The sequence below is a fragment of the Lygodium microphyllum genome, chromosome 25 (genome assembly GCF_053477565.2).
Source record: "Lygodium microphyllum isolate KBCC chromosome 25, Lygodium_microphyllum_v1.1.10, whole genome shotgun sequence".
Taxonomy (NCBI): Eukaryota; Viridiplantae; Streptophyta; class Polypodiopsida; order Schizaeales; family Lygodiaceae; genus Lygodium; species Lygodium microphyllum.
In genome coordinates this window covers 121682443-121697149 of record NC_141159.1, presented here as the reverse complement: position 1 = coordinate 121697149, position 14707 = coordinate 121682443, and the positions used below count along the sequence as shown (strand labels likewise).

The window sequence follows — 14707 nt, the reverse complement described above, 5'->3', positions numbered from 1 at the left end:
GTAGTTCATCAAAGCTATGTGCTAGATGGCTTTGTCTATCCTACAGAGGTACATGGGACTCTTGCCAAGGGTGGTGTGGAGAGATCGTTATTGTTTTACGGGTGATGTCTCATATCCTTGAAATGTTAGAAAATAATTTGTTGAATGTATTTTAATAAGCTGCGTTTTCATTAGGTGGTTACTTGCTACTTTCACTGAGCAATGCAATTATGTCTTGGATGTGTTGGTGAGATGTGGTGGTCTTGGTCAAGCTAGCACCAAGAATGGTTGGCATTACCTTTGCATGGAGATTGATGACTTGCTACTCCAAGAGTGCCTCTCTAACATCACATATGGACCAATTCTTTACATAGAGATGCCCTAGTTTTAGAATAATAATGTTATCTTTGGACATGTGATTTGAGGCCTTTCACTATATTTTAGACGCTTCTCTTATGAGAGCAATTTTACTACATCTATGATTTTGTGTGTACACAATTCCCATTTTAGTATAGATACTAAGGTTGCCATAAACAATAAATAGTCATAGTCATTCTCTACCATGTGGTTTTGCTTATTATCTGTGCATGGTGAGCTCTTGACATGCTTCAAAAAATACAACTTGTTTTGTACATTCAACAAACTCTCCTCCTATTTCACTAAACTTAAGATCTACAAAAAGCTCAAGAAATTTACCTTCATAATCATTTTTATTCCTTCACTCAATGATGGTTTTTGATGGTTCAATTCATCTCTCTTTGACGCAAACTTAACCAAAAGGGTTACATGTGGAAACGTTTATTTCTTAAAAGCTTTTTTTTTTTAACATTTGCAAAAGCACGAAACTAGAAGCTCGCAAATATTAAATCCCCTTGCTCTTGATTGTTTAGTGTTCTTATCATAACTAGGCTTTTAAGTAGTCTTTCCATAGGTAACTTAAAGATACATACTCACTTAAGATCTACAAAAAGCTCAATAAATTTACCTTCATAATTACTTTTATTCCTTCATTCAATGAGGGTTTTTTATGGTCCAATTCACCTCTTTGACACAAGCTTGACAAAAAGGTTTTACATGTGGGAATATTTATTTGTCAAAGCTCAAAAAAAAACCAAACATTTGCAAAAGCACAAAACTAGGAGCCTGCAAATATTAAATCCCCTTGTTCTTGATTGTTTAGTGCCCCTATTGTGACTAGACTTTTAAGCAGTCTTTCCATAAATAACTTAAAAGATACGTACTCATAAGAATTGCATAAATACTAGGATTGTATAATGGATAATATTGAGCACCATGCAAACCACCAAAAAAAAATATATTAGCATGTAAATGCTCCTTCCTAGTGAAAGGATAGGCTTATGGAAGCAATAATTCTGCTACTCAAATATAAAACCGTGTGAATAAAAAGTCAATAGCTCCATGGAGCTTAATTGACAATTTAGCTTTGATATTCATATTGCCACCAGGTAACCTAGCATAATTCTAACTAGGTCGTGTCTTTAGGAATGCGCATGATGAATTAGGTCAACTCTTACATTTCAAGTCAAACTTCACTTTGGTGAGGCTCCACTTTGTTAATGAAAGATGATGCTTCGAAAGTAAGACCATGTCCAGAGAAGCTTACAGTGGCCCTCACTTTGCATGGCTAAATTAGTGTATCAATGCATTCACTATAGGATTTTGGATAGATCATGTTAAAATGCATCTATTGTATGAATTATTATTATCATCTTCCTTGCACATGTATTGGCAATGCAACCATCACAAAGCCCTATTTAACAGTAGAATTTAAGCTTGTGTATAACAAATCTAAAGATCTCATGGGGCATGCACTTCCTAGATTGACTTTTCTCAACATCACTTTCAAAGGACCACCATGATGTGTTGCATGAATTGCAGTAATCATAAAAATTACACCCCTTTTGTGCCCTTTATAAAGATGTAATATTGTCAAATACGGTAGACATAATGTTTTCAAAGTTCAGCTAATGTTTTACAATCTCGATCGATGTTTCTATAGCTCTGTACTTATACTCATAAGGAAAAGTTGTGTTAAGAACGTTTATGACTGATGTTTATATCCTTGATGTGTGAGCTCAGAAAGGCGTAAGATTGGTCTTCTCATGTGGCAAGTCTTGAAATATACTTAAATTGGAATTGGAACAGTCAAAAGAGAGGGAATCTAGTAAATTTACAAGATAAGGCTAGTATGAGAAATGGCCATCTCCTTCCATCATCCGTAGCTCAAAGAATGAACATAATAGAAGATAGAATATGGATGCTGTGATGGCTATCCTTCACGTCATAACAGCTGCGTATTCCAGTTCAACAGTATACACCATCCAACCATCACCTCACCCATCATTGCTCAAATCCATGCCAGATGCCCTCATCAAATTACAAAACTCCACAAAGCTAAGATACCCATCCTTATCCACATCAAATGTCTGCATGGTGGATTGGACAAGCTGCAACCAATGTTCATGTGCACATGCTTAGCTAAATGTACTAGTAATGACATATGTTTGACAAGCAACAAACAGGTATCATGTCATGGACACGCTTGACTGTGCATCTACCATGCAAACTTGCAAAGCATGCAGGACTTTCATGACACAATTAAGATGCTCGTTTGGACAAGCTATTCACAAACATACCACAATATTTCACATTAAATCCTTGATTTTCAGTATTCCACTAAATCTCCGTGGGGAATTAAAGAACGAGACCACTTCTCATACAATTTGCTGCCATACAAAACAAATATGCAAGAACTTGCAAATGTTGCCATAATCACAGAGCTAACCATTGTGAATTATGTAGACACATAACAAGTCACGCATAAAAGCAACCTGTTCAAGTGTAGCCTTTGAAAATGGTTCCGGAAGTGCCAGTTGCATGGCCTCGGCAACTTCTGCCCTTGATATCCTACCATCACCGTCCTTATCATAGAATTTAAACAGGACTGCATCATCTCAAAAACACACAAATCTCAGCTTATTAAGATTCAAAACTACCACGATCCCACTACTCAAAATGGCCTTAAGCAGGAAGCTATATAGCTTAGTAATGAGAAGATGCACCTATAAAGTACAAACAAGCACACCATCTTTTTTTTTCACAATGCTTTCTAAAAAGAATGCAGGCCTTGCTACACAAAAAATGATTACCAAAAACTTTACCATGGAGCTTGGCTTCCCCAGTGGACATTGACCTCCTATTGGCCACTCCCTGGCAGACCTCCTTGAAGCTAACTCCTCCATTCCCATCGACATCAACTACCTTAAATAGTCTGTCTGCGCACGGATTCCCACCTAATCAACAAAATTACGGACACCATGTCAGATGTGTGCTGACCTCCAATAAACAAAATCGCGCTGAAACAGAATATAACTCAACCATGTTTCACATTCCTTAATTCTGTGGAACGACATATATTCTTCAGACGTTTACAATGCCCGGTTTAGCTGCAGTACTCAGGAAACCCTTTGTAAACTGATGTGAAATTTAACCTGGCAATTGTCTGATATTTAATCATTGGGATTATTACTTGGATCAAGCATAGCGCCAATCATAATTTGATAGCAAGTTTATGGTCGTACCAAGACTTAATGCTTGCTTGAAGGTCTCTGGATCCAGCTCAGAGTCCAGACTTCCGTTTATCTTAGAGAATCTTTTCTTTGCTCTCTTCAACTCCTTATGAGAAACTGAGACATCAAGAGGATGCATAGATCAGTAACGAAAAGCTGCTCAAGCAGGCGCACAAAAGGATAATTACCTTATGAATTCTTATTAAAAAACATGCTCTGATTCAATATCTTACGACTCCAAACTAGGTATAACTTTCTTTTCAGCAAGCCAAAACACGTTGACAGACTCTGATTTTATCAGAAAACACAGAGAATGGTTCCTTGCAGAATTCAAAACAATGTGCTTTTCCAGAGTTATTAAAAGAAACAAATGATGGTTTCCCCAAGTTATTTAAATTCTGAGAACTTTGGAAAAATTCAGCTTACTGGGTCCAAAATGAACTGCACTAGACGCATTCCCCATACCCGCGTGCGCATCCTCGGGCATGAAATTTGAACCATGCGAAGGAACCCACCAGTCGTCCAGCCTGCGAGAGAGGGACCCAGATGCGTCTAAGCAGGGAATCGCAGCCGAAGTGGAGACCCAGATGCGCCTAAGCGAGGAATCGCAACAAAATACGAGATGCGCTGCCTCTGCTGGTGCACTCCGACGGTGCAATCAGACATGCATCATTGAGGGCACGAGAAGCGCAGCGGAGGAGCAGGAGACGTTTGCTGCAGAGAATAGGACGTACGGCATTCAGCAGCAGAAGCAGAACAAGGGCATGAGAGGAACAAGGTCGCGGAAGGGCCATAGTTTGGTGGTGGGCGTGAAATTGCTGGAGCGTTAGCCGGGGAAATGCTCCCTTGAGATACGAAACCGCAACATCACTCGACCTCGCGAAGAGGTACTTCTTTTAACAACGGCCTTAAAAGATTCAACGTTTAGATTTTGTAATGGTAGATTGTTAATAGCAAGAAAGAAATATCTCACATTCTAAATTGTGTTCATTATGAATGAATTTTTTAAAAATTACTTTTAAAAATATACGTAAAAGAAAGCTAAGTGAATTACTAAGAAAACAAGACAAAAAGTATATGCATGTAAGAGAATATTTAAGTCCATAATATTAATCGGATATAAAATTTTAGATTTGATAATATATGTACAAAAGATATACGTAGCAGAATTACAATTATATTAAAGTATAATAATTATACAATAGATAAATTTACATGTATAAATAAGAATTAATGTCATGAGAAGTATGACACTAGAAAGATTGAAAGAATATTTGGTGCGAGACTCCACAACAAATTTCAATTTAATACATATTAATGGGTGTACAAGTACTCTTAATGCTTTAATGGGTGCATTGGGGTAGGCAGGATGGGTAGGACAATTGGGGTAGGCAGGATGGGTAGGACAAGTAGCATCCAAGGTAATTTTTACACGTTCACCTCTATAACATTTTTTAAAATCTTTTTTTCCCTTGAAAATACAAAAATCACTCTAGCGCTATCATTACTTTGTTTTTCATCGCTAAAATTGCTCGAATGCTATGCTTTTTGCTTTTCGTCGAACATCGAACATTGTGGGGTGCTTGTGTTATAAGCCTCGCACTCGTTCGACGCACTTGTGTTATAAGCCTCACACTCATTTGGCACCATCTCGTTTGGAAGCATTGCAATAGAGAAGATCAAGACCATTAACGGTAGCAAAGAGTGGAATGGGGCAACAGGGTACTCAGCACATAGCTGCAACCATTGTCGACAGGTAGGTCGTATTAACACATGTATTAATGCAATTAGTTAACGTAGTTATTTAAATGTATTTAGTTAGTGTAGAGGGAGAGAGACACACACAAAGAGAGAGAGATACACACACACGAGAGTTAGTAGAGAGAGAGAGAGTTATGTTCATTAGTTTTATGTGTCATAGTTTGTGTAAGTTTTATGTTAGTTGATTTAGTTAATTAGTTAAACTTATGTAGTATTAGTAGTATTTGTTAATTAGTTAGACTTATTAGTTTATTTATAGTATTAGTTAGTTAGACTTATGCAATATTAGTTAATTAGTTAGACTTATTAATAGTATTAGTAGTTGTTAATTAGTTAGACTTATGTACTATTAGTAGTAGTTAATAGTTAATTATTAGTTGCAGCATTAGTAGTTAGACTTATTAGTAGTTTTGATAGTAGTTAATTAGTTAGACTTTTGTAGTATCAGTAGTATTTGTAGTAGTTAAGAGTTAATTAGTAGTGAAATGAAAGGGGGAGGGGGGGGGGGGGGGGGGGGGGGGAAATGATCTTTTGAATGTATTGAAAAAATAAAAGTGTAACGAGCTTTTAAACGTACCCAAAAAAACGAAATTGTATTTTTTTAAACAAATGGCGTATTTTGAATAGATAAGGAATGTGCCATTCCCTCGTAATTATTTAAATACAAAGAGACCTGTGCCAACTCTCTTCGGCATGCTATATAGCATATTGTTTCATTTCATTAAGTTTTTGAAGTATTGTTAATAATTATTCATATCATTTATTTATTTGAATTATTTAAAAAAATAAAAATCATCATTCTTGCATGTAAAAGAGATAACTTAGCTTTTTTAAAATAAATATGTAATTACGAACATCGTGTTATTTTCATGAACAAGTGTAGTGTAGTTGAATAAAAATGTGTTGTTCTCATCAACATCAATGGACATTATGCAAAAACAAAGTCACAGGGTATCCTTCGAGAAATCTAGAAAAATGAAAACTATGGCCTGTAGAAAAACATCATTAAAACCCTTTGCTACAACTTGGTACGACATAGACAAATTCGAATCATCTTGGGCAACAGAATGTGAAAGCATCATTGGAACACTAACAATGTGCACATCATGTGGTATAGTCACAATGCAAAGCCATGCTATCACCTCGCAAAAGAATAATGCATCTACAGAAGAAATACAAGTAACAATGGCTTTGTTAAGCACTATTCTCATCCTTGCATGCCAACAATACGCGGTTAACATGATGATATCAAAATGCTGATAATGTCTTGAGAACAAAGGCAGAAACAAATACATGGCTACACAAAACAAATTCTCAATGCAAAGTCGTTACAACTTCAACTCTTAAGCATCATTGATACATCCATCTCAGTCTCCAAAATGACAACAATGATTGTGAACAGAACCTTGGACCGTCAATCAATTCTCAACAACCCTCCAGTCTCTTGAAATAATGCATCGCTTTCATGGTCATCTACTAGAATTGACTTGACTACATCTGATATTGCAAATATGTTTACTTTCAACATGCTACATAATCCATTGATCCAAAAGCACATGGATATGGCAAAACATCCACATTCAAGGACAAGGCAAATCCATTGAAAGGATTCTAGAGCTCCATCGTGAAAGCTCTCTATGCGAACCAATGCTCTAAGTAGAACACAAGAATGAAAGAGGTTACAGTTTGCTCGACAATATCGTCAAGCCAAGCCAACGAACAAGCATTCCTAGAGCTCCAAAAGGAACACCAAGGAAAAGGGGTTTCTACTACAAGAAAATCTATATCGTAACATCAACAACCATCTTTCTCATCTTTTATATAATCACAATAAAGAAAACAACACCAGGAACAAGAAATCTTCACATAGCTTCATAGAAACGATTCTCCCACGGCTTTAACTTCAACAAAATTGATTATTCTCTTCATATTCTTCATAGAATTCATTAATAGACTTAGAAAACACAAAAGAATGCTCCACTTTGAATGGAAAAATAAGATCACATATGATTCATCTTCATAGTTTTCTCTCACAATCTCTCATAGATAGATACATTGTTTTGCATAAAATTGGCTATCTCTGACACTCTATCTCTCTCTCCCAATCAATAGTACATCATATTCTCACTACAATAATCAATAATCACTCATAATAATCCTTCTTTGGTCATGGATACCCCTTCCAAAAGGTGTGTCTGATATAAAAGATCACCAAAGACACTACAATGACTCTTCATAGCTCATCACTGTCACTTCACTCTGGTCTTCTCTTGAGTCTTCAATAACTACTTCTTCCACTTCCTTGAGCTCTTTTGAACCTACATTCACCTCTTTCCAAGGCAAGAAAACAATTCCAAAGTCACACATACATTCCACAAAACACTTACAAAAGCATACAAAACTGAACATAACAAAATTAGAGGCTCTACAGAAGCTCAACAAAGGGTTACAGAAGGTCAACAGAAAGCATCAAAATCACATAACTCATACTAAAACCATTCCAAACTATCAAAAACTATTCAATGAGCTTTTAAAAGACCTCAATTTCCATTAATCATTACTCCATGCTTCCATACAGAACAAAAAAGAAGCTATCAGAACCAATCAAAACCTTAGAGAACCTATCAGAACATTATAGAGCCTTATATCTCTACTGTAAATATTCATGAGCTTCCAAAACATAATCAATCTCATCCAAAACACTCTCAAACACTTCCAAAACAACTAAACATCATTCAAAATCCATCAAAAATCAACCATTCAGGTCTAAAAAACAACAAAAATCAACCAAAAAACAAGTCATTTCAACATTCAACATATCCCCACACTTAATAAGGGAGCATCCTCATGGCCTAGAAAAAAGGAAATACAAGTTCATTAAAGAGCTCAACTCGATCTTCTTTAGGATCTTCAATAAATCACCCAACCACGACCCCAACTTGCCACCTATATCTAAGAAAGAATACAATGAAAGGAAAACCCTTTATCCATTAACATCTCTTATAAATAACAACAAATCATGACAAATTCGTAAAGGATATAAGAGGTTCTTCAGCTTTACATCTTAAACTTTCCATCCACCATCACCATCACTGTGAATCTCTGAAAAGAGAGCTCTCGAAAAAATCCAATATTCAACCACCAAGAACTCATCACATAGAAATTAACATAACACAAACACAAAACAACCATATGAATGGCACATCCAAAAGAGATATATCATTATGAATCATAAAAGATACATCCAGAGGTATCAGTGAAAATGATCCCTCTTGAAGGTTTGATGATTACGAAAATGATCCATGGATAAGGATTCATTTATAAAAGTTGTTGGAGGATTCTGGAAGAATTGAAGACATCACATCCTTTCTAATAAGACAAGGTATCTATATGCAAACAAAGGGCATGAAAATATAGGACATCCAATTGTTGGAAATCAATATTCACGTTGACATTCATACATAACTTTGGAATGGCCTTTTGATCATTATGTGAACACCTATGCATATATGCTAGGTACCAAGCAAAGTGAGTTGTCAATCTCACTAAAGGATTTGGAGATTGTGAATATTGTTGGGCAAAATGGAGATAATTTTGGTATGCTTGACTAGGAGTCGCCCACTCCCCTGGAATTAATGGCCAATTAATCACTGGTCCAGTAAGAGGGGGAAGGGCAAGAAACAAGCTTTTCGAGCGAGCATTTAAGTGAGCTTTTCTAGGCAACCTCCATGTCTTGTTCCACATGTTCCACTTATTCCTCCTATTCTCTTGTGCACATATCAAGCACCACTACCACCCCTACTGCTACCACCACCACCATTGCCACCACCACCACCACTACCGCCACCACTACCGCCACCACCACCACCACTACCATCGCCTCCACTGTTAGTATCATTACCACCTCCATCTCTTCCACCACTACCGTCCCCTCCCATGTTTCTCCCCCCATGTTAATTAAGCTCTCTCTCTCTCTCTCTCTCTCTCTCTCTCTCTCTCTCTCTCTCTCTCTCTCTCTCTCTCCCCCGTATTCCACTAATTATTCTCTCTATTTTCTCTTCTCCCTATCTCCCTCACACACACACACACACTCACTCACTCACACACACATACACACACACACACACTCTCTCTCTCTCTCTCTCTCTCTCTCTCTCTCTCTCTCTCTCTCTCTCTCTCTCTCTCTCTCTCTCTCTTGGCAACTTCTCGCTTCTCCCTCTCTTATACTCACCTTCTCTCGCTTGCTCTCTCTCCTCACAAATACATATACACCCACTCTCTCTCTATCCCTCTCTCTCTCTCTCTCTCCCTCTCTCTCTAAATTAGCAACTTCTCTCTCTCTCTCCCTCTTAATTTTGCAAGGGTCATCCATCCGTTTTTTACAATCCTCTTATTATTACAAGGGTCAAGGGTTTGCATGAGGTAAATTATCTTAAACACTTTTAGCTATTGATATCAGGACAAAAAGAATATCACATTGTTATCCCATATGTATATATACATTCAGGTACCTCTTACTTGTATGTGCATGATTTGATATTATATCCTGATATATCACTTCCATTGTGCATACATAAGCAGAACTACATTGCACATGTTTTCGCTACTTTCAATTGAACATTATTGTGTGGACTTACTACAAGAGGATAAGGTATCAAATAGTTTATTATACTCACTGTAGTAAAATGCAATATTCTATTATTTTTCACTTTGTTCGAATAGTTAATATCGAGACAACAATATTACCTCATTGTTACTCAATCCACTATGCACATATACATTCACATGCATGCATGTTTCTACAATCCACCCTTCGCTAGATATTTTGCACGTGCTCTGTTTACACATCTTGTAGTATTGCAATTGAGCAAAATGCCTATACAAAATCTCATTCACTTGCACATTCCTCACTTACTTGTAAATAAAAAGAATCTAATAATTCCAAAAGTATATATTCATCACGCATATCAAATAGTCTAGGATTGAACCATGAAAGCACGTTAGCTTGGTCAAGTAGGGAAGCATGTGCTCCAGAAGGATTGTGTCCATGGGGTTTCCCTCAAATGGGAATGGGCATATAAAGGTGTTGGTTGGGTTCATTTGCATCTTCTCCATACTATCATCCACAAATAGTGTTGTTGTTGAGCTGAAGTGCGGCCAATAATGTTGTCAAAACATTTCATGAAAAGGGGCTTTGTGTAACTCCTTCTGGAAAAAGTTGTTGTGGGAGTTGCTCTGCACTTTTCTTGTCCATATTGGAATACAAAGGTTGGTGTGACAACTTCACACATCCACTTCTAACCAAGTGGGGTAACTCACTTAAATTGTCTTCCTTCATGGAGCTCCAAATGACAATGTTAAACAATGTAGATATTTCCTTCAAAAACTTGGCAAGCCCTAGCCGCAAAATCACCCAATACTTGCCCACTTCTAGGGGCTTCACTGATAACGATCCCTTTTGCTTTGGCCGCCTATGTAGAAGTACCCCATTCATATTGAATACGATTAATTTTCAAGTTGTGAGAGGTAGCTATACATGCACATGTAGAAGGGTGAGCACCCATGTATTGATATGACGAAAAAGAACACTACATTACAATTAGATATTGTACAAGTTTATGTAAACATATTACCTTTGCTCTTAAATATCTTCCATCTTCAGTGAAACGATACAAACATGCAATCAATCTATTGGAATAGATGCTACCGATGCAAAGTCGCCACATCCTGCATTGCAATCTAAGATGGTGTCCCCTTCTTTTGTGTACGTTTGCAAGAAAGAGCTCCAAAAAGCCCTACCACCTTGCATGCCACCTACAGTATTTGGTAGTCATATAACGTATTAGGAATCTACTAAATGTTTGCACGCACCATGTCTGATGTGACCTCAAATCCAATACACTTAGTTTTTCCACCCTCTGCATGTTAAAAAATCTTGTTGATGTTACTTTGGTGATGAAAAAGAATTATGTGCCTTCACATCATGAGTGTTGTAAAAAAGCAAGCTTACCATCTTGGTGCTCTATAATACGTGTGTCAATTCCATGCGATGCCTCATTGCTTCTCGTCATTGTCGTGCATCTCTCTATAGCGGTGTGTAAGGTAACACTCCCCACCGCAAGATCTGGAAGAACTTGTTGTATCCTTCTATCCATGCCAATGTCACGGACCTCCTCGGTGATGCCTTCCATTGCGATCTACTCTTCAGTGGTATCAATGAAGGGGCCTACATGGTTTGGTGGTTACGATTCATATTCAAGGAAATATTTTCACTAGAGGGACACAAGAGATGTCTTGGCTATAGAAATTCAAAACATCGAACCTTTTAGGTGTGGAGAAACCAAATTAATTGGTGATGAGGGCTGATCTTTGCTTGGCCTCTCTTCAATGATATTGGATGTGCGCTTGCTCTTGTGTTTTCTTTTTATAGTAACCGCACTACTAGTATTAGTTTCATGTGAACCCATCATAGTCTCTTCATTAGGAGACAACAAAGTACAGAATGCTCCTAAGAATGCAACTTATTGCACTTACCATGCCTTTGGAGTATTTTTGGTACAAACTTTTCTCATTGGAGGCACCTTCTGGATAGTCGAGGAAAATAAGGCATCTTCAATATACCTCCTCGTCCCACTCTTGCTCTATATTCGGTAATCCTCATACATGCATTGATCCTCCTGCACGTTTGCCTAGTCCTCAGTATAGCCCTTCTCTCCATCTGTCTGTACATGAACCTAACTTGCAAAGTCACCATTACAAATATTGAACGGATTGGCAATGTAGCATCGCAAACATGCTACTAAAAGAAGGATATTGTGAATTACCTGTATAGAAGTCTCCATGCTACCAACTTTGTTGATTTCGGTGACTCTATATCTTCGTCTAGCTTGAAATCATAGAAGATAGTGTGAAACATTTGCTCTCTATGTTTTCTCTTTATCTCCTTGGTGTATTGGAAGAACAAATCATGTTCCACTCAAATGTTATAGTAGTCCTCCCAACTCAAAAGTTATCTCTTTCTGCCATCTTGCAACATGGTCCAAAAGGTCTCTTGTCTTACCCAACTTCAAAACAGTGCATTTCAATATGCTCGAATCAAAGATATGTCGTTTAATACCAATTCATCAAACTTATGATGCATATAATTTAAATGAACAAGAATAACCTACATTCAAGCATGCCCATCAACGTTCAAATTTTCCTGTCATAACTCTCCATGGCCTTCAATATCCTTACGTGGTCTGCCTCATTTAGCTTTGAGGATGCCAATGTGTATACTCTCTCCTCATTCAATACACCCCCCATCTTAGAGCCCCACTCCAAGCATGAGACAGTTCTGCAATGACAAAAACATTATTACTTTGGACCAATGTAATATAAGTATATATAGATGGTAGATACAAAGAGGTAACAACTTACTGATACCACTTCTCTCTGAGGCTGGGAAATGCAACTCTTAGCAAACGTTGAGTTTTCTTGATGAGCTTTTCATTGACACTATAGTACGCCTCACCCCACTTGGTTCTAAACTCAGAGTCGGAGAGCTATGTCCATTTCTATTCGATCGGTCACACTACCATATCATACTCATCCTACACTTGGTAATTAGGGACAACATCATTGCATTAGGGAAAAATGAATTAGGAAAAACATTATTAGGATAGCTTGAAGAACTACCTACCTTCCACATAACGTGGGCTAGTGTAATCAATGGTGCCTTGTACCATGCGGGGATGGGCGTTGGCTTTATGTATGCTTGCACCCATGCCTTTGCCTCATTAGTTAGCTTGTCAAAAATAATTGCATGGTCAGCCTACCCTAGCATCCTTGCTTCACAAACAAGGTCTGGATACGAGGTATGGACAACCCCCTTTTGTGCCAGCATGTGTACATTCTATATTAGGATCTCATGCATATTAGGATCTCATGAATATGGTCCATTGCATACCTATTTGTACGAGAAATAGCTAACAAAATCTCCCCCTCTACCACACTTGTCACTTTCACAAGGCGACAATCAATGCGCACATGTTGCCTCACGTTATCTAGAAAGGTTGTTGCAAACAATCAATTGTGTTAAGGATGATGCAAGAAACAAACACATTGTAGAATGTTAAGGTCCTATGGTTTAGGGCCACTCACATGTACGTATCTCATTCATCCATGCTGTGGGCCGATGGTTACCATCCCAAACATAAAACATGCAATTTGACAAAAAGGCCCAATCGGTGCCGTTGATTTCTACCTCGAAGTCCTCATGCTTCTTTAGCCAATGGGGGTCCCACTCAGTTCTAATCATATCATCAACCTCCTTGCACTAGTGTCTTGGAGTGTCTAATGACACTATGAATATACCCATCCCTCTAAGATACCTGTTGCTAAAAAAGGTTTCCGAGTGTTGCTTGTACCTCGATGTGACTTGTCTAATTGTAGGCATGGAAACCAAATGATATAATGGGATGGGTGGCAAAGGAGTGGATGTCCGCATCTGAATGAGATGACAAAGTAATTAATATCCAATTAACGTAAAGAAATAAAAACCATAATCTAAATCATGTTGCTATCTGTTACAAGCACTCACTGTCAACGTTTCCAACTAGTCTTCTATGCATAATGGCACAATACGTTTATCACAAGTGACTATGAGAGCGGTCTTGCTAGGGCATATGTCATGCGCTTCTTTTCGGTTCTTTGTGTTCGATTCTTCTTGGGTTGCGTACCGCCACGCCCTTGTTGTGCACTAAAGGACTTGATGCTTTGATGGTTGTTGCTTTCCTCGTCAATATCACTCTCCAATAGTACTTTCCCTTCCTCACATATGTCATCGAAGCATGCCCAACATCTCCTGATGTCACTCCTTTCCCGCATGCAATTACAATGGTTGTTTGTAGCTCGGTGGAAGTCAATGATCGTGTTCATGTTACTCTTCCTCTCCCTCTTGGTGAGCGACTCCCCCCTTGTGATTGCATGTTGCCAATGACAATAGCCGTCATCTTGCTATAGATGTGGAGGCAAGTCAGAGTCCTCAGGAGACTCGTCCGTCATCACTCTCTTTCCTGCAAACAATGATCTAAAATAGGATAAGAGGGGGAGATAGAGCAATTGTAACAAAAATCAAGAGAGGAGTTGCTTACCATCTGTTCAATTGGCCATTGCACAATTTCTCTTTCCTGAACGTCAATCTCAGTATTGCCTTTGCCATGGGCCTTCACACCCCTCTAATGCACGATGGTGATAAGAACTCCCACTCATCGTCCAGGGAGAAAGCTCGATGAGGAGAACGTTTGTCGGATTAAACCTTCTGCAATCCTTTCATTGCCCCGTAAAGGGTGACATGATCTTGTCTTTTGAAATCAGATTTGGCCATGATAGAGAGG

The 14707-nt window shown here is 38.1% G+C and overlaps 1 protein-coding gene across 2 annotated transcripts; it reads right to left on the bottom strand.

Moving 5' to 3' along the window:
• Positions 1–1856: 1856 nt before the first annotated feature.
• On the bottom strand, positions 1857–4459 carry LOC148014686 (calcineurin subunit B-like). Of its 2 annotated transcripts, none has more exons than XM_087666650.1 (5): positions 4035–4459; positions 3582–3686; positions 3162–3293; positions 2832–2944; positions 1857–2447 (listed from the first exon to the last, which is right to left on the bottom strand). In XM_087666650.1, the coding sequence occupies exons 1-5, from the start codon at positions 4054–4056 to the stop codon at positions 2334–2336; spliced, it is 486 nt and encodes a 161-aa protein (XP_087522776.1). In that variant the 5' UTR covers positions 4057–4459; the 3' UTR covers positions 1857–2333. The 2 variants fall into 2 exon arrangements, with proteins under 2 accessions (XP_087522776.1, XP_087522775.1); XM_087666649.1 differs by having other exon boundaries at positions 1860–2447; positions 3996–4457.
• Between the last annotated feature and the right edge of the window lie 10248 nt (positions 4460–14707).

What these genes read in the sequence shown, in the direction of transcription:
- LOC148014686 (XM_087666649.1), bottom strand. Translation starts at nt 4,056, where the DNA reads ATGCCCGAGGATGCGCACGCGGGTATGGGGAATGCGTCTAGTGCAGTT. An exon ending in CAAGCAAGCATTAAGTCTTG is followed by an intron (nt 3,294 to 3,581) that starts GTACGACCATAA and finishes TTTGTTGATTAG; the next exon opens with GTGGGAATCCGTGCGCAGAC. An exon ending in CAAAGGCTACACTTGAACAG is followed by an intron (nt 2,448 to 2,831) that starts GTTGCTTTTATG and finishes CATTGGTTGCAG; the next exon opens with CTTGTCCAATCCACCATGCA.